Raw genomic sequence first — 23835 nt, 5'->3', positions numbered from 1 at the left:
TGGTTATTTGTTTTGTTTATTACTGAGCCGATAGAACGCTTAAAACAACAACAGAAAAGATCTCAAAAGGTTGGGAAACACGGAGAAGGTTGTTCTATGAAAGAAGAACCTTTAATAATTAGATTAAGTTGATTAGAAAAAATGCCTGATGATGAAGGCCCCATCTATATAGAGTACTTACTGATTGTTTGTTGGTTTTGTTTATTTTTATTACTTATAATTTAATTTGTTTTTTTGTTATGTATTTTTTTATCAATTGTTTTTTTAATGTATTTTTCTTAATTATGTTCTATGTATTTTGTACTATTTATTACAATCTACATCATCAGGAATTTTTTATTTGTGAAATTATGGGCTTACTTAAAAAAAGTGCTACAAATTCACTGCTGCACCTAAATAATAGTTTATTATAAAACACCCCGATTAGTATGAAAGCCACTCAACCTTATGATATGGATGACAATGAAAGAAGTTAAAACCGCTATAAACAAAATTAAAAAGATCAAAATCAAGTTCAGGAGTTCAAACTAATAACGTTCCAACAACCTTTTATTGCGTTTTAAAGTTGCAACTGTTTAACTGACTACGCTCTCCCTTTTGAACATTTAGGCTATGCAAATCATTTTCACTCAATAAAATATAAAATGAATCACTATTTCTAATATTAATAATCGAATAAAGACTAAGAGAGTAATTCATTCTATGAACTATATGATTATTACAAATTAAGCAAAGCTACGTTTAACTAAAGTATGAAGCTTATCTGAACTATCCTGTCGATATTATATCCCAATTTACGTGTATTTCAACCGACCTACGAGTCAAACTGAGACGCTGAACGCGATCAATACCACAAATTAATGGAGCGTAAATTTTATGAGACTCCAAGAAGGAACTTTAAGGACTTAAATGACTCATCTGTTTAACAAATCTAAACAGTTTGCCTAATCAATATAAAGAATCAGGAGGATGCCATTTTATTGAAATATTCAAATATGAATAGTTCCTTCTCAGGCCCAGAGCCCAAATTACCTAATTTTCATTAATCAACATTTCAACTACTAAGCAACTATTTCTTTAGTTTATTCCGCCCCTTCAAATAGACAGTGAATTTTTGTAAACTCATGTTACACATCAGACTGATTTGTAGAAAGGTAATATGTAAAATAAATCAATACTTCACATATTCTACTGTTGTTGCTGCTCCTGAATAAGTGTTTATAAGACACGCATTGTCTGTGCTGCTCCTGAATAAGTGTTTATAAGATACGCATTGTCTGTGCTGCTCCTGAATAAGTGTTTATAAGACACGCATTGTCTATGCTGCTCCTGAATAAGTGTTTATAAGATACGCATTGTCTGTGCTGCTCCTGAATAAGTGTTTATAAGACACGCATTGTCTGTGCTGCTCCTAATTAAGTGTTTATAAGACACGCATTGTCTGTGCTGCTCCTGAATAAGTGTTTATAAGATACGCATCGTCTGTGCTGCTCCTGAATAATTGTAATAAGACACTCAATGTCTCTGCTCCACCAATTGTAGAAGAAATCCATCATTGAGCGATAAACCGATGCTGGCTGAATTTCTCATCTGGACTTCAGCAGTTAAATCCAAGTTGGATTCATTCTGCTGACTGTTCTAATCAGTAGATTCTAGATGGTTAGTTGATCTTAGTTGGGCTTTTTCTAGATGTGATTCAGCTGAAAAGAGTTAAAGAAAATATCTTGTATTCACACAATATTTCATATAACAATAATAATAATATTTTCCATGTGAATCAACTTACCTTTTTTCAAGATTGCTGAGTATCGGCTAGGATTGTCTTAGTTGGTTCATGAGTTAAATTCGTTGGTAGTTGATGAGTTCAATTCAAGTTGTACCTTCTATGATCGCTGTGTTCATTATCGGCGAGGATCTCCTAAGTTGGTTGGTTCTTGAGTTTCATTCGTATCGGCCCCTTCTGTGCGCTGTTCTCTAATCGGCAGATTTCTGACGATTTGTCGACCTCAAGCTCTCGTTTGAGTTGGTGTCCCTTTCAAACCCACCACACCTGCCGCGAGCGAAACAGGCGTTTTTTATAAATCGGAAATCGAAGTACAGATATAGTTGTGTGATCGGCGGTCGAGTTTACAGAATTTTTTTCTTTAAATCCAAGCACATAATTGGAAATTTCTCTGCCTATTCTAGTATCGAAATATATTTGAATATCTTTATTACAAGGTTAATTTTTTTTCTGCCTATTTCAAAAATTCGAGATTTTGGATATCTATATTACAAGGTTTACTTTTTTTTCTGCCTTTCTTAATACATCTGGATTTTGGATATCTATATTACAAGGTTAATTTTTTTATGCCTATTTTAATAAATCTAGATTTTGGATATCTATATTACAAGGTATATTTTTTTCTGCCTATTTCAAAACATCTAGATTTTGGATATCTATATTACAAGGTTAACTTTTTTTCTGCCTATATGAATACATCTAGATTTTGGATATCTATACAAGGTTAACTTTTTTTCTGCCTATTTCAACTCATCGAGATTTAGACATAAGAAACTTTGAATCATTCCCACACCTTGATAAATCCAGAATTCAGCAAAGTCTTTTTAAAGATTCAATAAATCCTTCGCACAAGAGCCAGAGTTACACTTCCTGTATTCTTTCGATATCAACCAATATAAATTATACAATTGTCTAATCAACCCCTATGGTTTGGATTTGAGCACTTTTGAGATGAAGATACTGAATTAATCTTCATCGTAGATACCTAATCAGTCAACTTATGTCCTCTATGATTTAAATTATCTCGGAAAATATTTTATGCAGGGCTTGAAATTTCTACATGAGAAGAATTTTAGATCCGGTACAAATTCGGATTGATCACTATTTCAAACTGCTAATTTTGCATCAGAGCTTTCGATATCTAGTTTGACGAACCCAGAATTCCCCAAAACCTAACTGATTCAACAGATCCCACACACATGTGGCCCAGTTAGACGCAGACGACATTGCACGATACAGTCATCTCATCCACTGCGCTATATATTCATTATATTAAATTGATTTAATTAATCTTCTAGAAATCTAAAGCAATCCGTTAATTAGTAATCATACTAGCTTCATTTTAATTGTCAGTTGAATTCATCACTATTTGAATTCATCAGAACTTAAGATAAAAGCATATTTGGTCTTTTTTCATGTAACTAGTCCGAAAGTTTACAAGGTTGAATAATTTTATCTATTTTTTTCTGCCTAATTTAATACATCGAGATTTTGGAAATAACTATATTTTACAATATTTGGTCTTTTTTCATGTAACTAGTCCGAAAGTTTACAAGGTTGAATAATTTTATCTATTTTTTTTCTGCCTAATTTAATACATCGAGATTTTGGAAATAACTATATTTTACAATATTTGGTCTTTTTTTCATGTAACTAGTCCGAAAGTTTACAAGGTTGAATAATTTTATCTATTTTTTTTCTGCCTAATTAAATACATCGAGATTTTGGAAATAACTATATTTTACAATATTTGGTCTTTTCTTCATGTAACTAGTCCGAAAGTTTACAAGGTGGGAAAATTTTATCTATTTTTTCTGCCTAATTTAAAACATCGAGATTTTGGAAATAACTATATTTTACAATATTTGGTCTTTTTTTCATGTTACTAGTCCGAAAGTTTACAAGGTGGGAGAATTTTGTCTAACTTTAATTTTTTTGTCATTTTCACCGTTTAAATTTGTCTAATTTTTATCTCGAGTATGTCCGAAATCGAAGTACATAATTGGGAAATTCGATTCCAGTTCATTCAAACTATCTTCCAATCAGTCTGAAACGGCAAGCTGAAGAAAAGAGCAGAACCTTTTGAGCAGAAAATCCTTTCGAATATATCATATAACTGATTATAATTATCATGTCAATTCATATATAAGATCAGCAATGTGGATCGATACGTAGATTTTAATAATAGTCTTAAATGATATTTATGAAATTCAACTCATATAGTAATTCATCTATATTCTAAATATCTAAGCAATGGTTGATTATTATAGTTTAACAAAAATTCAACTAAAGCATCTATAGTCATCTCTAGGAATACCAAAGTTACAACAAATTTAGTAATGCATAATCAATCTTATCAAATAGTTTTTGAACTGTTTTCTCTTCTATCTTCTTGAAATTCTTGATGTGTCTTTTATTGAAACCCAGGCCCATCATACAGTGCAAACCTGCTAGTAATATTGGCCTATATATATTTCGATTGTCAGCTAAACCATGTTCGTATTATCAAATTTACTTCATCGTCAGTTAATAAACTTAAGAGATGTTTTCTACCCTTAAACTTAGAGATGTTTTCTAGTTTTTGATCTTACATGAAAAATTGATTGTGGAATCTTAATTATGGATATCTAAGTCATTTGTTAATGAGCAATTTGTCCTAGCTATATATATGATAATTTTCAGTTAATCAATAATCATAGCGCAAAACAAGGCACAGAGTATGGCTCTGGGGAATGATTTGAATCAATTAAAGCTTTGTTTCATTCTAGATTTGTCAAAGTGCTGGGACGTAATCATAGTTTCTAAAAGATCCACAGTCCATAGTTTTCCCCATATTACACCAGATCTCGATAGAGCCCTAGACACTATTTTATACATCTTTCTGCGGAGAAATTCATTAACGGGTAAAGCAGTACATTATATATACTGTAAAGTGCCTGAATGTTTATAAATGTATCAATATACTATTTGTAAAAAAATCTATTAACCGACGAAAAAGTTTTATTGATATATATCTTTACAAGTAAAGCCAGCCTAAATGTATACGGGGCCCTAAAATATCTACACCAGAAAAATTTCTCATCAAACATCATAAGATATTGAATGATTGCTAATATCTAAGCGATTGGTTGATTAGTAAATTGTCCTATCTCTATATCTTGATTGTCAGTTAAACAATAGTCATATGAGGCCTGAAATATCTACGGTACATTCGAAAAATTTCAAATGTCACATAAGATAATGAATTTATCTTAATTGTATATATATATATATATATATATATATATAGTGGCCTTTATTTTAAGGGACCTCACTCATTGATTTCGTCTAATAGTGTAAATATTTAAGCAATCATTGCCCTAGTTATATTTCATTTTACTATCAACAATATACCAGCCACAGAGCCTCAATAAAGTAGTGCGGAGATGCCGAGCTTGACCAGCGTCTCTATCCTTTCCAGTGCCTATGCATTTTGCTCCAGGTATGAAAAATCAACTTAGCTTTATGTCCCGGATTGTATGCATTCCTGTTGCTTATGCAGAATGAGGTCAAGACTGCCAGGTTCGGTTGCGGCAGGTCTTTCGGTGGTTGGTTTATTCAAGGTGGAGTATTTTGTGGTCACTTCTGGTGGGTAGATTTTAGGTTGATATCAAGCTGGGCCTTTCCAGATTACGTTTAGCTGAAATGAGCAAAAGAATGATATTCTGTAGTTACACAATCCTTTCTGTATCATCCATCGTAATTTACATGTGTATCAACTTAACGTTCAATATTGCTGAGATCTGTGTTCTTTTTTCGCCATCTTCTGTAGTCGCCTTCAGCATCTTCTTCTTCATCTTGGGAGTCCTGAAATGAAAAAAAGAGAAGAGCGATGAAAACCTGGTACGGAACAAAACTAATGTTCGAAAGCTTTTCAGCTCTCCGTCGCCGGTCACATGCCCAGAACACCAGACAATGAGCCAGCCAGGAATATACTGCCCTCTACACGCCCTCACACAGAACGCGAAAACCAGGATGACGACGCCTCACATTCCCCATCTAACTGCAGGATGTACTGGGCGACGTCAGTAACTGACACATCTGTAAAATTGCACGAAACACAAATAGTGCAGTACAACCAGCTTGACCGGGTGAGATTCAGGATCTCAACTAGCACCCAAAAGCGTGACAAGAGACTTCATCCACTGACCGAGGTTGTCACAAGGACACAATGAAACTAGCACTCACGAGCCGACGAGAGACTTCATCCACTGACCGGGGTTGTCACAAGGACACAATGAAAACTAGCACTCAAACTAGAAATCAAAGAGCGTGACAGTAGAATCATCCCTCAGCCGACTCAGAATACCAGAAACAAAGAGCGTGACAGTAGAATCATCCCTCATCCGGGCGGTCACAAGGACCAATGAATGCTAGTAGCGTGACAATCCAGTATAACAACTCCATTTGTATCCCGCGCAATCCCACAGATATGCCCGTCATTGACATCACTCAGCACACTTTGTAGATAGGTGGGGGCAGTGAGGCCTCGCCATCCTAGTTTTCGTGTTCCGTATGAGGGCGTGTAGAGGGCAGAATTTCCTGACCGACTCTTTGTCTGACATCCTCGACACATGACCGGCGAAGGAGAGCTGACGCTTTCGGACATTAGTTTTGTTCCAGCAAACGTTGAAATTCGACAGAGAAATCGGCCCTGAAAAACAAAACGGGTTAATTGCTGAAAAATAGAACGGATTAATTAACACGGAACAGTACAGGACAGCACAGAGACAAACAGTAACACATAAAACATAAAGACGTCGTTCCTCAGGAAGCAGGAACAGGAGCAGGAGCGGGAGCGCAGCGAAAATCGCCAGGAGGAGAATCCACGGTAGCATGTTCACAGTGTGAGTAAGCTGAGGTGAATGGTCTATGCTTGTGTACACCGTGGTCAGCCGGTGACGTATTCAATAGCGTGTGTCAGAATGATATCAACAACTCTGAAAACCCGCAATTGTGTCTCTATTGTTGAATGGATTTACATTATGAGGTTCCACCGCCGGGTTGAATACGCGCCAGTAGTCAGCTGAACAATATAGTGGAGGAACTTTAATAAGGCCATGAAATAAATTACTTGATTCCCAACAGCTACTTCCGAATTTATAAGCATCCGCCTGTTTTTTTTCTTAAATTCTAGAATAATTTATAAATTATACCGACCGATAGCACTTCCAGTTAAAGATTCACACCAACACAGGTCTTCCTATCATAGAAACCGCGTAAACATTTACTAATGAAATTAGTTAATTAGTCACGGACAGTTCATGCACCCCGAGATAACTACCTCACATGCACGAGGAAAGCGGTCTATTTGAGTCATTGGGGGAAAACCCACTAATACCATGTATTCACGATTATTCATCATTCATACTGTTATCACAGAATCCCGTCAATAGACAGATTTTCATTAAAAAAAACTCCTCGATTCAGTTGAGGGGAGATATATGAGGCATTTTTAATTACTTGGAGCACCGATCCTCTGAAATTCTGCCAAAAACTTCATGCTTACCACTCATAATTTAAAAAAAAATAATATTGTATGTATATATTAGACATTGTATTACTTCTCTCTCTCCTTTTATTGTTTTTCTTTTATTGCACATCCTTTTTGTTTTTTGTCTGTTTGTTGTTATTGTTGTTTTTCTTCATTCACAATCTTATACTTTGGATTTATGATGAATAAATTGAAATTTAAATTGAACGTCCGATTTTGAAACATATTTTTCGTTTTTAACGGTTAACGGGTTGACGTATCTCGTGATATCGAATGTTTTTGTCCATTTCAACATTTATAGCTACTCAACAAAGCTTTCCATATTTGCATAAGATCACGTGGTTTGTATCTAGTAGCAGTAATTTTGGTGCCGTTGACGATCTCACATTTTGTCGCCCTGGTGCCGCCAATGTTTGTAAATCCCTTATTGAAAACTAATTGAATTTTAGCAATCTTAGCACAAACGCCAGTAATGTACGCGTCTTCGATGTTAAATATGGCCACGTGGAGGGATACGTCATACAAAATACTAGCGACCTCTAGTGACATAACGTAAGCGTTTCCGGACACGTACCGGGGGTACTTAGAAAACGGAAAGCTCGACTTTGGAACGGCCCATTTTCCAATTCTCATCACGGGTCCCCCGGATAGAATATGACCCACTATCGAATTATTCAACTGTTTTTCCTTCGTTTCTAAGTACTTCACGAGGTCGTGAATATTGACAAACATATCGTCATCGCATTTCATCAGAAATCGAGCACCCGAACAGTTCCGAGCCAATTTCAACGCCATTATTGACTTCAATGTTAGATTCACGTAACTATCATAAAAATCCTCTTGAATTAAGTCGTTATATTGAGCACTTTCCGAACGAAGTTGAGTTTCGTATTCTTTATCATCGGTGATTCCCAGTAGAAAAAACAAACTTACGGTTTTGCTAATAGTTCTATTGTTTGGCCACCGATTCGGTTGACCCGTAGCTACACTGCCCCAGGTTTTGCGTATGGAATCCCTGACATCTCTTGCCGCAGGCCGTGAAAAAACGAATATCAGTAAATAAGGAGGATTATTCGAATTACAAATCGGCGTCTGAATGCGATAGTTGAAGTCATGAGGATTAACAATCGCTGCATTCAGTTTGTAGTATTCCTTTTCGGTCATATTTTCGACGGAAAATATGTTGGGCTGCTGTTTCGTAATTACCGAAGGAACTGTCGACATAGGCCGCTCATTCTCCGTCGTTGTCTCGTTTGAAGATGCTGATTTTTCCGTCGTCAATATGTCGCTGGTTGCTTCGTCACGGTTTTTAGAGATGAATTTCCTGCTTAGTTTCGAAGGTGAACATTGCCGCATAAAGTAGATGTCCATTACGATACAGAACAACAATATTCCCACCAGTAAATGATGATATTTAAACATATTCAAATTACCAGTACCGAAACTAACAATCCTTTGAGTTAATACAACGTGTTCGTTTGAACCCGTTCTGTCCATCGAGGTCGGAGTTTTAAAAGCGTAAATGTTATTTCAAAATCGTTCACCAATCTGTGTTGACAGAGCTGCAAGCTTTAATTTGATGTTTGAATATAATCAAGGATTTGCGAATGGTGACAGCCAGAAGCGGTCACACAGATGGCTAGAAATCGATCTGAAAACAGGGGGTGTCTAATGTAACGAGTTACTCTGTCCGTTAGTTATCCGTCAAAACCAGATTCTATATACAATAGACTGTATACTCGTATAATATCCATTATTCACGGTATATTTTCCTATCACAAGACAGCGCTATAAGGCTTCAAATGGCATTTTACTTTACTGCGTCTTCAGCACAAAATCCAGAAATATCCTTATTCATATATTCCGCCTTATTTTCTCCTATTTATTTGTTCCTGTCACGATACGAAATATCCCTCGATTTGGAAGAACCCATTTCGCATCTTTCGATTCTTGCACCGCCATTCTCCAACTTCCATAAAGCTCCCCAAATTGCATCTTTGACGATTGACAACTACTCATTTTCATATCAACAGCGATTGTAACAACAAGCAACTGGCATGGCCGTCCATGATTCCGTAAATCATGCCCTTCGCTTCGAGTCAACTTCTTTTTTAAGGCGAGGAATCATTCGACGCGATACCTGAACTGATTTTTCACACAACACGTCGACATTAAGACACGAACAACCACGTGGCACATTACGACTGAAGCCCGCGAGTAAACAACGATAGATAATAAACGAGAAGAGAAAAAAATCATGTATTCATTTCAATGAAATTAAACGCGTTACAAAAAAGTCGATACAATTCTTTACGGCATATCGCGCAACCAGACCTGGAAGAACGAAAGACGCATAGAAACAATCATCGTCGACACCTCGAAAAAAAACCGTTAGTAATTCTAACGATGCGGTCATAGAAATTAATTTTCGCTATGATGTTCCACAAAGACAAATATTATAGGCGCACTACTGCTAGAATGCACCAATTGTCTTTGTTGACGAAATAGAATAGGGACACTCAAAAATTTAATGGACTAGAACAAGTCCACAAGCCCCCTGGGTCCGCCACCGGGCTTTTCAGACTTGATGCTAAAACAGTACATATGTATAAATTGGTTCGCTGACCTTAACAATGTTGATTTAAAACATCTAAAGCAGCGATCAGAAATTCGTTCGCTTATAGAATTTACGAATTCATGACAATGAATATTGGATGGTCACACCCTGTCCGCAAGTGATAAGCAACATTTAACTGATAGAGATGAACCCAGTATTACAGGTAAGGAATTCAGATAGATTCCATGTTCATCCTCTTTTCGGCATGTAGAAACTCAGAATCGGTAACAATAACAATTAGATTCGAACCTAGGGTAGCCCTGGACCCAGTTCTAGTAACGGTTAAGTTTGGTTAAGTTCGAATTGTTGAACACAATGGAAAAATGAAGTAAACAATTGCAATAATACCAAACATTTGAGGTTAACTTTTTCATGAAACTGGACCCTTTATTCTATTCTATCGCGATGTACTCAAAAGATCTATTCTGATTTTAGTTCGGTGAAAATCCGACAGATGACGACATTCCCGAAAAATAAAGTAAACTGTCTTTAAAATTCATCAATATTTGGCGGCGTATCCTTCGAAAACAAGCCGGATTCGATGACAAGGGCCGCACCATACAGATAAATCAAAAATACAAACAGATCCATTAGTACACAGAGGTTAAGTGATAGGGTTAGGGTGAAAGCAAATATTAAAGGTTAAATAATGCTGGATTCGATAATCTATTTGATTCGCGATCGAGGTTACTTTCTGAAATTTAACCGATGTACATATACTAACAATTAAACCTGGATTGACTTTTCAATTCATGTTTCATCCGTTTTTCAAACTTACCATGATACAACAACAATCGATCTTTCTGTGCATGTTGGCTCAATTTAATACGCATAACTTCCAATTCTTAAGAAATCCTGAGTTGTTTCTCAGAAAATCCTGTGAGTTGGGGCTTCAAATAGTCCTACTCTACTGAAACCAGTTGGTTTGTTTGTGTTTCATCACACGGGGGTGTTTTCTCTTCATGTATAAATGATATCAAATGGATCTATGAACAATCGAATACTATACATTTTTTAGAACGTGGTTCTACTGTAGACGTAGTAGTCGTCCACGGTTTGAGCAGCTAATACGGATTGTGAACCTCAATTCATATAGTCTATACGGGTAATAGTTAAATCGTATCAATTACGAGTTATCTGTTATCCGTATATCACTTAATCCGTACTTAAAAAGCTCAGTAACCTGGTAACTAGTGATACGGATTAACCGAACTTGACTGAAGCACTGCAACTACTCAACTTGCAATTTAATTTTTCTATAGAATTAGTTTCCAAAGATTGAATTTGTATCAGGGTTCATTGAATTTAATAATCAATACACTCATGAAACAGTGGCTTACATTTGCCTCAACTACAGGACCAATAAATTTCTCCCTCAGCCAGGGTCAGCCATGTACCGTACTAGCGCATGTACATCGAAGCCAGTCAGTCATCAGTTGCCTCCCGACTCAAACTTTTAATTGCGTAGTACATAAGTCCACGAAGTCAAGATAACGATATAACTAATCCAAAACGTCACACGAGCGAAAAAACACGGAACAAAATCCAAGATAATGAGCAGCAATCACACGCACGTGTATCCGACCAGCAGGAACATGGCGTACCGGAGTAGCAGGAGTGAGTGACGTCATCTCATGGAATACCGAGTGAAGTGAAAGTCTTGTCTAACCTCTCAAAAGCATAAAACCCCAATTAAAAGCCAAACAAAATATATAAAATTTACAGTACATTTATTTACGATATTAAGAGCAGATGGAATCGCTTACAATAATAAAGAGTGATTAAAACAAAGTTTACCGAAAATTTTACCAGCACAATTCACCCTGTTACTTCTTTACAAACTTAATAATATTATTCCGTTTTCTTTTTTAAGTTATCAGTACAAAATTACAAACAATTCTTTCAAGACAGATTCCGAATATTAGTTGTAAGCCGACGACGTCGTTGTATTTCTTATCAATAGTAGCTTTCGGCTCGATTTCGACGCATAGTTCTAGCTTTAAAATAACCCTTATAACACACACGTACATACAACACGCAGCAAGGGATTCAAGTCTCTACTACATAGTCTTATTACTGAATAATGGCCCCTAGATACATCTCGATAATAAAATGCAGGCAGTGACAGAGGGGGGATCCGAGATCTGAACAGCGAAACTAACAGCGCAGTTTTTTTTTCCCTAGATTTAACACTTAACAATAGTTTATCTTTCACTCACTGGGGATCGTTACGATTTCGTGTTCAAGCAATTTCTGTACGGAATTTACAAGAAAAAGTTTTCGACCAAACACCACGTATTTATCAAACAATGCTGCGGCCACTCGAATATAGTTTTTTTTGGTTGTTTTTTTTTTCTAAGCAGGCACAACTCGCGCCCGTTTCTGTAATCCAAATAGATCTCTATTCTTCCAAAATACCTAGTAATAAGATCGTATTGTTTATTTGGCTTTAAATGGAGCACAGACGCCGAAGTTGATAAGTTAGTTTTTCAAATGACAGCCGTTTTTCGCCGACTGAAACCGTCTGTGCGTTCGTTACCACCCCGAGTAACTTTGTGATCCGTTCATCTGATATGGCTTTTTATACGCGGAATTTCCGTACGAATTGCCGTTGGAATATTTAGGGTTGCCGCCGTTCATCGGGCGACTTTTAAAGCTGAAAATAGAGAATAATAGCGTCAGAACATGTGACCGATGATTCTCAGTAAGCGACCACAGCAATAGTTGATAAAAACACCGACAGACGAGCCCATCAACGATACATTCAACATCGGATTGGACCAGTCGGCGGTTTAAATAATAGAGGATTTATGTCACTGCCGATTATAATATTACATGAAAAATATAATACACGAAGTGTCTTATCGTCATTAACCCGAATGGGAAAAGTAAAACTGTACAATAATAATAACGAAACATCATATATTTACAAATGAGTGACGAGCGCGTTGATGAAGAACTATATGTTAGCTCCGGGGGGCGGGGGCGGTGGATTACTCAAATTAGACGTTTGCTGCTGCATCCACTGACTGTACATCATCGACATGTTCGCGTACTGGTCAGTTTTAGAGGACGCAGCCGCCTTGGGAGCACTCGTCGACCCGGCCGTTTGACCCCAACCGTAGCCGCCGCCGCCGCTGCTACCGGCGGTCGACTTGACTTGCGATTGACCGTTAACGGCTGAAGAGCCGGGATTATAATTCATCAAACTGGGCATACGCCCGCTCGACGACGCCGACCCGCCGCCGTAAGAACCGCTTGAGCTCCCGCCGTACGCGTTCGAACCGCCAGTTTTGGCGCCGCCGTACGAACTGCGAGAGGAATCGCGATGATAACCGCTGGAAGAACTAGCGCCGTAAGAATTACTACGAGATGACCCGGACCCTCCTGCTCTAAAACCACTCCCCCCACGACTGCTACTCGAGTTGTAACGTCCCCGACTAGAAGAATCTCCATACCCTCCTCCTCCTCCTCTCTTGTCGCCGTAGCCTCCAGATTTGTTGCCCCATCGTCCTCGTCCTGAAACAGAAAATCAAAATTTCTCAATAATTATTTGAGTATATGATGAGGAGGTTATCACACACAGTCAGGGTTCATTATGGCACTGCAGGTCGGAATTCACTGCCACTACTGAGCAGAAACTGTCAAAATAAATTGTTCAACAGCAATGGAGAGTGCGAGTGGGGCCCTTAAAGTAAACTAATGATAATTTTGAAATAAAAGATTGGTTTTTAATAGCATCCACAACATTCTGAACGATCAATTTAATGAATAACATTTTCTCGACTGGCACTCGGCTCTCTTTTCTATGGTCTGAAACAATTTTTTTAATTCAGTGCTTTCAATGCGCTGAATGAACCCCAACCAATCTTAATCAGATCAGAGTTGCGAATAATTACAGCATTCACTGCTTCGTTATCGACAAACGCACCTTTTCCGTATGATGAATTTGATTGCGCGAGTTGAACCAGTCTAGGATTGACTTCTTGTTTCGCTTCTTCTAGAACCTGCACGAGGTCGCCGGCTTGTTTGATGTTACCCATAGTGAAGAAGGTGTACGCCGTACCCGTGTTATTACTGCGACCCGTTCGTCCGATTCGGTGAACGTAATCCTCCGAACTGTTCGGATAGTCGAAGTTGATCACGAATTTGATGTCTTCCACATCTAGATTAGGTTTGCGAATGAATGCAAACGACGTTTAAAAAAAAGAAAGGGCGAAAAACAAACGTTAGTCGAGGTCGGTTCGGTTTCGTTCGTCGCTGTAATAAGGAATTACGTTAATAGTAATAAATTCATACCATGACAGAGAAGTTGATATTCATTATATGTTACCATCGGACAATTAAGAGTGCACACTCCCCCCAAACAAAATAATATGCTTTCACATCAAGGCCGAGACGTACAGGCTTTACCGTGGGTGACGAATCCCACCTTATTCTCACGATCACTGAAACCCCAGGGTAAGAGCCCGATTGAGCCCCGATGGTAAAAGCACGAAAACCTTCTTTTTTTTCTCAAACAGATATATCATACAAATTGTCTGAGCCTGTAAGACATCGAATACGAATTCACCGCGCGCGGGATCGAGAATCGAACCCTGGCGCGAGCTCAATAATTAATGACTAGCGTATAATAAAGGAGCATGCACCTTCAAGGGTTACGTCTTAGCTATCATCACAAAGTCATCAACAAATCGTTTCTTGCGTCGAGAAAAGAAGAGAGAAACATCGGCAAAATACGTACGTACGTGACTTTATAATATCGCAATAGTAAGACATGTTTAAAAAACACGATGAAAGTCCTAATGGTAACAACAATTTCTCAATCAGAGCAGGTCAGTCCTGACATGACACAAGTTTGCATCTTGACGAGGGAGGATCCATTGTGCGAGATCGTAACGGCATTTTAAATCGTTTTAAAACCTACTCTGCTCTGTAACTGGCGTATTTTGTTTTGTGTTCGTTTACAATATAATGTACACAGATAGGAATGATTTTTCGTAGTTGGGGCAACAGGCAAATACAACGTGCTTTCCCTTTTAACGACTAATAACTATATATTTCGTACCCGTAACCACTTAATCACCGAAGGCCTATTACCTCGTTTAAAGGAAATATAAGTAAATTCAAAAAAGCAAATTTCAGGTAATGATTTGGAACATGGTTCCAAATCTAGATCTAAATGATATAATTTCGGTGATTGATTTTTAAGGCGTCTGGAACTATGTTCCAAATCCGAATAAGAAACCAGAAAGGAATTTCATACTTCCACATTTCAAGTATTCCTGTAGTAGCCTAAATTTGTTTTCCATCGCGAAAATGATCGCACGGAAAGCCTGAATAGAGATTACTAATGTGCAGGAGTGAAAAATGAAATGTGGTAGCACGAAACTCCTGCACAACAGTGAAAACAAATTCAGGCAGAGCACATAACTAATGAAACACGGTTAACTACGAGGTTCACTCGGTTAACTATAAATCATTACATCTCTTCACGAAAGACCAAATAATTTTGACACGATTAAAATTTCAGGGAATTAGAAGTTTTCCTAGACAACTATAGAGATCAATTTCTACATCCAAATATATCATCTTTTTTAATAATGCTTGTGCCTGCATACCCCCGTAACGCCACTTCATCCCATCATGTTTACCTGTGTACTAGTGCTAGATACATATATTATTTGGAAACACTTCCGCTTGGATTTTTTTTTGTTTTCCACGGAAGGGTCCGGTGTTTACAACAGAGCAGTCCTGTACGCGTTTTAATGCCTCCCCCTACCTCCATGCTAAGTTAAGTCATGCCTCTCGGACGAGTCCTGCTTCCAAACAACTCTGTCAAAAACAAACTAGAAACATGTTATATCAGTTTATCATCGGTGCAACAAAAAATATCAGACATCATAATCACAGAAATAAAAACCTTCGCATCATTTTCAATAATAACATCGCTTTTTCAGTTATTTTCATTTCTGGACACTGCGAAGAATGGTTTGATGATCGCTACTCACAGTTTTAGTGCGTTATGTGTGTAGACATTAAATACCGGTATTGATGATTACTTACCTAATCCACGGGAGGCAACATCCGTCGCGATACAAATAGGCACTCGGCTTGTACGGAATTCTGTAAATTGCAAATCATAAAACACAATTCATTATACAGGGTTCAGAATTTGACATTAAGAAATCAATAATATTGGAGAGGAAAATGTAGTTTTTAACAGGGCTCTAATAATTCAAGTTAAACTATTAAATCAAGATGAGGAGACATCCTTCGTATTCATCAAATACTTTGCCCAGATGACACCAGGAAAGAAATTCAATAACTACTAAAATTTTGATGTAAACTTTCCCATGAGTTTTTTCAAGGAATAGTAAAGACTTTTACGACCGAAGACCATGAGTGGTTGGTGTAAATACTGACCTTGTAAAACCCAGTCACGTTCTGGTTGTGATTTGTCGCCGTGTATCGCGTTCACCTGCCAGCCGTCGCGTTTCATTCTGCGAGCGAGATCGTCGGCTTTCCTCTTCGTTTCGACGAAGATCAACGTTTTGTTCTCCTTCTCGTTGATGATGTCCTCCAATAGACTCTTCAACCTACGAATACAATCAGAGATCGAATGAAATAAGACCGCGGAATGGCAGTTTTCGTCCTCACCGAAATAGCAGATCGTCGCATATATCTTACTTGGATTCTTTTTCGTCTTCTGTGCACACGTCGATTATCTGTAGAATGTTGTGATTGGCGTGTAGAGACAAAGCGCCGATGTTAACCATCGTCGGCGAGTTCAGGAAATCCTCGGCTAATGTTCGCACTTCTTTCGGCCAAGTGGCACTCCACATAAGAGTTTGTCTGTCCGGCTGAAATAATCGAGCACAGATAGCGATTAAACAATATCTACATTAAACTTTGCCTTTTGAAAGTTATCAGGGTTTTTAGCGGAGTGAAGCAAATCTGCACTTTTCCTGAATCCACACACAATCTCCCAACCTGTTCAATAATTAAGCCTTCAAATAAGAAAATGTGTTAGCAATCAAATTTTCAATTGACCACGATAGAATTTGTCGTTTCCAAAGTCCCAAAAAGTGAATACCTCCAAACCACCAAAACTTATATTATGAATTTAATACTTACTCGAATCTGTTCGAGAATCTTTCGAATCTGAGGCTCGAATCCCATGTCTAACATTCTGTCGGCTTCGTCCAATACCAGGTAAGTACAACGCTTCAAATTAGTGGTTTTCGCTTCGAGGAAATCGATCAGTCGTCCAGGAGTGGCGATACAGATCTCAGTTCCTATCAAACAATATAACAACAACGTATTATCAACCTCACTATACAACACATCAGATGTATCATAACCAAACCAAACTAAAACATGATGGTTCAATTGTATCCAGAACTGAGTACCTTTTACAGGGTCCCGACAGATCAGTCATTCCTGGATATAAGGATTTTTTAAAGGAAATTTCAAATTTTGAGAAAGCACCTGTAGCACGTCCCAATTATGGTAGATTCCACCTAAATCAGTACTGTTTTTTTTTTTTGGTAAACCATTCATGTGGTGGTTTGGTATACAAATTCTTATCCTTTACACCTTCTGGGTCAGTAACTGCCCAATCAGAGAAAAAAATATATACCCAGGTCCCAACTGTAACAATTTAGTTATAGTCTAATAAAAAAATTTCCAATAGCCCATTTCTCAAATTGAAGTTTTGGACATTTTGCACAAATCAAAGCAAATCTAAGCACCTTTCAAAGACATTTTTCACATTAAGCTTTGAAGGGATCAAGGTGTCGTAGGGACCCTGTTTTAGTAATGTTTGGGAGTAGCTCGTAGTAATTTGACGTCAAAATACCGTAGTTGTTTTATCGTAAATGAACACGAAATCAATCTCATTTTGTGCATTTGAGTATTAGTGATCTAATGTAACTACTCTCAAATAGTAGCGATAGTCAGGTCTGTGTATCAGAAGCCTCAAATCATCATGTGCTTACGAATTCAGTTTACATATATATGAACTTCTGCACCAAAACTAAGTGAAAATACAGACAACAATGGATATAACGTAATACCGTTAATATCTCATCGAAAAATCGGTCTCCAAAGTTAACTGTAATTCATTCAGCTTTGCTGCAATCGAAGAGCTTTCAGGAGCTAGCCCGAAAATAAGACATCAAACTACACAATGTCAACACTCAATTCGTCCGGACAGAAAGAGATGGAGAGCGAGACGACGTGCAGAAATTGAAGCGAATATCGCAGTCAGGGCAGCTCCACTCACAATACGAAGCTATATCGCTACTTAATGAAGAGTCAGCTCTGTCGATTGCAGTAGATGCAGGAGGCGACTCGCGTAGAGGGTACCTCGTTCGAGCTGCTGGATCTGCTTGATCCTTGATGCGCCGCCGTAGACGCAAACCGTCTTGATATACCTCGGCGCATGTACGACACCGGTGTCTCTGGTTGTTGACCAGGTCGACTGTCCAGAATATCTGTCTATATGGACAATTGATAGTTGAACATGTAGCACTCACTAATTACATTATATCAATATGAACTGATTGGTGAACGATGCTATGCATAATATATTATTAGATTCATAGAAATTGTGCTGCAGGACGGCCACCTTCTTCCTTAACTAATTGATTTGAGTTTTTGTGTGCGTTTTCCATGTCCCAACACGAAATTCGTTTGGTTAAAATATTACAATTCATTGACAAAGCCAAGAAAATGAATAGCCAGCTGCAATAGCATACCTAAATTCAGATGTTTTTTTAAAACTAAAATTTATCACATTCCCAGACTTTTCGGATTCAGAATGTACATAAGGTTTTCCGGAATCAGTGGCCACCCTGAACTGTGCTTAACTAAAAGAATTTTATCTACAGTTTAGTCAGAGGTGAACAAACTATCTTAATTTCGGTGTCACGATTACGTCAACAATCTGCCACCATAGACACTGAACTGAACATATAGGACAATAACGAGAGATTAAACTGAATTCATATTTCTACCTTTGTTCAGATCTCGTATTTGTGGTCCTTTCGGGGCGCCGCCGTACACGCAGCAGTTCTTGATTTTCGACAGTTCACCGAATTCACGGGCGACTTGTTGAACCTGTTGCGCCAATTCACGCGTCGGCACGAGTACTAAACACTATTTAAGAATACAAAATTCAGAAAATGTACCAGAGGAGCATATTAGATGATAAAACCAAGAATCACAGGATAGAAAATTACTTACGATAGGTCCATCGCCTGGTTTCAGGTATGGCTGGTGATTTATGTGGACAATAGCCGGCAAAATGAACTGAAATCAAGAAACATTCATATTGAATTCATTGTTAAGAGTTCACACTAGTACATCATTCTAGAATTGGAGGATGTTTCGAGCCAAGAAAATATGTTTCGAAATAGGTCTATACATAATAACAATGGACAGTACAAGTACATGTAATACATCAAGTATTGAATAAATCACAAAATTTAAGCTTTCGGAATTTTTCCAAATCAGAGGGGTCAAGGTACTTCAAATACGTATAATTCTCTAACTTAAGTTTTTTAATGGAATCAGGACTCCTCAACAACAGGTTCTAGAGGAGCTACCACCCCTTCATTTTCACATCAAACCTTTTGAAAAACAGACACCCCTAATAAATGATCGTTCTGCCCCTACGAGAGTGGACGGCAACGTTGTTCTAAAATTGCTTAAAATTTTTTTTTTTAGAACAAAAGCTATATGAAAAATAGAAGACTACACCAAAATTAAGCTCAAATTTTCTGTAGATGTCGAATGCTTTATGAATGCAGCCCCTTTATAAAATTCCAACATATGAAAAACACAGCAAGTAGGATGAAAACCTCAGAGAGGATCAACGGCAATACTTACCGATAGTGTTTTACCGGAGCCAGTCTGAGCGATTCCTACGACGTCACGACCGCTGAGGGCTAATGGCCAACCGTGCGATTGAATAGCTGTCGGTGTCAACCAGTTCTGTTTGCGAATAACGTCCATCACGTAGTCAGGAAATCCCGCTTCTTCGAACGTCAGACACGGTTTCGGAATCTGTTGACCACTCTCCAAGAACGTTACTTTGTTAGCCTCGCGGTAAGCAGTGATTTCAGCCTGAAAATAAATTAACAGATTACAAATGATTTTGCTTTGGAATATATTCTCTCGATCTTCCCCAATCAGATTCTTATTATAAGAAATCTTCAGTAGAAGGGGCTATATATATTTTCAAAAGGTTTCTAACAAGAACAAGACACAAAAGATAAAAATCCCTTACTTTCCCCAATACTGATTTGAAGCGGAGTCAGCATTTCCTGATGGAAAAAATTAATCCGGAATCCTCTAAATTCCAACATTTCCCCAATTAAGAACCCTTTCAATGTACAGCAAAGTACGAAATTAGATACATACATCTGATCTCATAGTCACGCTCTGTTGCTCTTTGTAGAAATTCTTCTCAAACGGCACCAAGTCTTCGAGGTCCCATCTGACTTTTCGGAGGTTTTCGCCCGGCTGTGAGCCCTTCATCGATTTCCTCATACCCATACCTCCTCCCATGCCGCCTCGGCCCATACCTCCACCTCTCATTCCTCCGCGACCGCCTCCACCGCGGCCACCACCTCGTCCACCGGAGAATCTAGAACCTCCGCTGGAAAATCTGAAAATTAAAGATAGCAACGTTAAGTAACAGATGAACAATGGCATTTAGAGTCTTATAGGGAAGCCATTGGTTGACTGATCTTAAGGTTTGAATCCAGATGGCAGTTGAGTATAGCTCTTGGAAAGTTGGTTCATTTCTTTGATAGGATAAGTAACAGTGAACCTAATTTACCTAAACCTGGAGTGACCTCAAATTCCCTGATATACTCTGGAAGGGCTGGTTATTTTAATTAAAATGGGTTGTTGGTCGTACCACTCGTTGCACGACCAACATGGTACACCAAAAATTCAAATTCCCTAACTTCCACTATCAATTTGAGTTTAGAGTTCCCCGATAGAATATACCTGGAATTCCCTACAAAAGACTGAGTAGAGCGCTCAGCTCAGAAGAATGAACAAGCCTGTAATGTCTATTTCAACCTGACTTTAGAGCACATCAGGTGGCTTAGCTCAGACAGTTTTGGTAGTACATACCTGATTAAGGTCTTAATAGGACCAGAAAGGACTGGCAGTGGACCTAAATCAAAATTTTTTAATCTATTTGAGACTGTATTGAGGATATCCAAAAAGTCTTCACTGAAAGGGGTTCATGAGAGAAACGAGACTCCATGATTTGAAAGTTTAACAATATGTTGTTTCTACAAACATATTGTTTAACTTTCAAATCATGGAGTCTCTTTTCTCTCAGGAACCCCTCTCAATGCAGACTTTTTGGATATCCTTCAATACAGTTTCAAATGGATATAAAAATGATGATTTAGGTCGACTGCCAATGCATTCTGGTCCTAATAAGACTTTTATCAGGTATGTACCACCAAAACTGACTGAGCTAGGCCACCCTGTGTATGCTCTCAAGTCAGGTTGAAATAGACATTAGTAGAATTTGGCAGATCTGCACCTCTCCGCGTAAACGGTTCAATCAATTACATTAAATATCATTGTTTCAGATTCAAAATGTCATCAGCAATTCATACATTGCCATTGATTAATTTTGATATATCTTCACTAGAAAGATTTAGCCTGGATACTGTCATTCAGTAGATTGCATCAATCACGAGAGGTGCGGATCTGCACTTTTACCGTAGTAGAATTGTTTTATAGGAAGTTTATCTAATTTCTGTGCAAGATTCCATATAAAATCAGCAAACATCATCAGACCGTAAACATCTTAGAAGCACCAATGAGAAATGTTTGTATAATTTTTGTAACAAGCTGAATTATTATTGATTTTAAAAGAATTGTCCCAACTCATACATTGTCGATATATCACGTGCCATAGAAATGTGCGGCGGGTGGGATGATGACATAATCAATGGATGTCGAATGGAAAATCACCCGATATTGAAACACGAATTTCTCGTACATACCTGCTTCCAGAATCGTAACTTCGGTCTCTGTATGACATGATGTTGTTCTTCGTTTCGTTTAAGTGTAATTTATTGCTGTTAACGAGTTCTTTCGTCGGTATTTCTTCGTTTATTTCAGGGTTGTCTCGTTGATGTCGACTCAGGTGTTTCTCGACAATATGGCGGAAGGACTGACGCGTATGGATACTACCCTGTGCTCAGACTTTCCTTGTTCTCGGAATCTATTGAACTTGATCGGGAATTCAACTATATTATCGAGTTAAAAATAGCCTACTCCGACACAGATATGAAAATGTATTAATTATTTTTGTCAAACTGATAGAAAGTTTGCGCTTAATTATTGTAAAATGGAGATTGTTTGGTGTACTATTTTTGATTAGTGAGTAGTTGAGTAAATTGGTTGGCCCGGACACCTGGCCGGACTAATTAGCGCATGGTATTAATTACCCTAAATTAAATAGGCTGAGTAGTAGTTGCAAACTGTTATGATATAAAACAAAAGATGAAGTGTTAACTTGGCATGCCAACGCCAGTTGTTATGGGCTATTTCCGAGTTTTCCAGTTGGCGGACACCTGGTCGGACTAATTAATTTCAAGGTTGGTTGCCGAATTAATTAATAGAAATCTGTTTAATACAAAAGAAAAGCTAAAATTTAAAACATGGCTGCGATGGTTGTTTTGTCAACTTTTTTTTATCAGTAATCAGTTTTAAGATGTTCTTTTCTCTCCCTAGGCGGCGCATCAGTCGATTTTTAAAAAGGCCATGCTCACGGAACTTTGTACTACGCTTAGAGTTTTCTAAACATCTAAACTTGAATTTACCAGATTCAACTCCTACAAACCCATCTCGTTGAAAGGGTAAGAACGGAGGTGAGACTGGGAGTAGTGTGGAAGTAGTAAGATAATTTAATCTTTTGGAGTGTGCTACCACTCCGCTCCGGCGGCTATGTTAAAAAAATGTTGGACTGAACCCTTGCATTTGAATGAATTGATTGTAATATTCGTAGCCAATTGAAAATGATGAAGTCTTCAATTTTTCTTGTCTTTAAGTCGTTTGCAAGCAAAAGAACAATGGAAACCACTGAAGAAACGTCACTAGAGCTGCGTGCGACTACATGCGAACAGAGCACCCTCACTCGCAGCGACGGGTCGGCACTTCTTACACAGGGAAACACATCAGTAATGGCCGCCGTGTACGGACCGACGGAGGTCCGCCCGAATAAAGAACTCATCGATAAAGCATCGGTTGAAGTCGTGTATAAACCGAGCGTTGGACTGCCGGGTTGCGCCGAAAGACTGCGAGAGTGTATATTACGCAATACGTGCGAAACGGTGATCTTAGCCGGTCTCCATCCACGTACTTCAATCTCGATCGTTTTACAAATTCTAGAAGATCACGGTTCTTTATTGGCGTGTTGTATAAACGCAGCGACTTTAGCTCTACTCGACGCGGCGGTCTCCGTCTCGAAATTAATCGCAGCGATCGCGTGTATAATCGATCAAGATGGACGCCTTCATTTGGATCCTACTCTCGATGTCGAATCTAATGCCGTCGCGTCGATGACATTCGTGTTCGATAGTGTTGATTTCGATGTCGTTAGCGTTCACACCGATGGCTGTTTTACGAACGAACAGTTTCAATCTTGTTTGACGGCTTGCAAGGAAGCTAGTAAAACCGTGTTCCAGTTTTTTAGAGATTCCGTTACAAAGAAATTGTCAGTGGTGTAAATAGATATTTGCTACGAAATTAAGTGCATTTCCTAAATAAAGAATATTTTTCGCTGTGCTTTTTCGTTCCTTTTGCTCTACAAGTTTATGAGGTTTTTGTCTGGTTTTTAATGATTTCCAATCATGAGGT

The 23835-nt window shown here is 38.1% G+C and overlaps 3 protein-coding genes across 5 annotated transcripts; 1 reads left to right on the top strand and 2 right to left on the bottom strand.

Annotated features, from left to right (window-relative positions):
* Nucleotides 1-7604: 7604 nt before the first annotated feature.
* Nucleotides 7605-8687, bottom strand: LOC141904486 (beta-1,3-galactosyltransferase 1-like). Its single transcript, XM_074793075.1, has one exon. It carries the CDS (start codon nt 8685-8687, stop codon nt 7605-7607), a length of 1083 nt encoding a protein of 360 aa, XP_074649176.1.
* Nucleotides 8688-11646: 2959 nt separating this feature from the next.
* Nucleotides 11647-22148, bottom strand: LOC141904254 (uncharacterized). Of its 2 annotated transcripts, XM_074792821.1 has the most exons (13): nt 21978-22148; nt 20362-20608; nt 19828-20064; nt 19183-19248; nt 18954-19095; nt 18304-18435; nt 17071-17231; nt 16624-16796; nt 16360-16532; nt 16000-16059; nt 13865-14098; nt 13392-13452; nt 11647-12589 (listed from the first exon to the last, which is right to left on the bottom strand). In XM_074792821.1, exons 1-13 carry the CDS (start codon nt 22013-22015, stop codon nt 12469-12471), a joined length of 1845 nt encoding a protein of 614 aa, XP_074648922.1. In that variant the 5' UTR covers nt 22016-22148; the 3' UTR covers nt 11647-12468. The 2 variants fall into 2 exon arrangements, with proteins under 2 accessions (XP_074648922.1, XP_074648921.1); XM_074792820.1 differs by lacking the exons at nt 11647-12589; nt 18304-18435 and having other exon boundaries at nt 12596-13452.
* On the top strand, nt 22142-23752 carry LOC141904255 (exosome complex component RRP46-like). 2 transcript variants are annotated; one of them, XM_074792823.1, is made up of 3 exons: nt 22142-22574; nt 22711-22835; nt 23028-23752. In XM_074792823.1, the coding sequence occupies exon 3, from the start codon at nt 23049-23051 to the stop codon at nt 23703-23705; it is 657 nt and encodes a 218-aa protein (XP_074648924.1). In that variant the 5' UTR covers nt 22142-22574; nt 22711-22835; nt 23028-23048; the 3' UTR covers nt 23706-23752. The 2 variants fall into 2 exon arrangements, with proteins under 2 accessions (XP_074648924.1, XP_074648923.1); XM_074792822.1 differs by having other exon boundaries at nt 22711-22847; nt 23028-23751.
* Nucleotides 23753-23835: the final 83 nt, after the last annotated feature.

The sequence above is a fragment of the Tubulanus polymorphus genome, chromosome 4 (genome assembly GCF_964204645.1).
Source record: "Tubulanus polymorphus chromosome 4, tnTubPoly1.2, whole genome shotgun sequence".
Lineage (NCBI taxonomy): Eukaryota > Metazoa > Nemertea > Palaeonemertea > Tubulaniformes > Tubulanidae > Tubulanus > Tubulanus polymorphus.
Note: the sequence above shows the minus strand (reverse complement) of the source record. Positions and strands in the feature narration are given on the sequence as shown.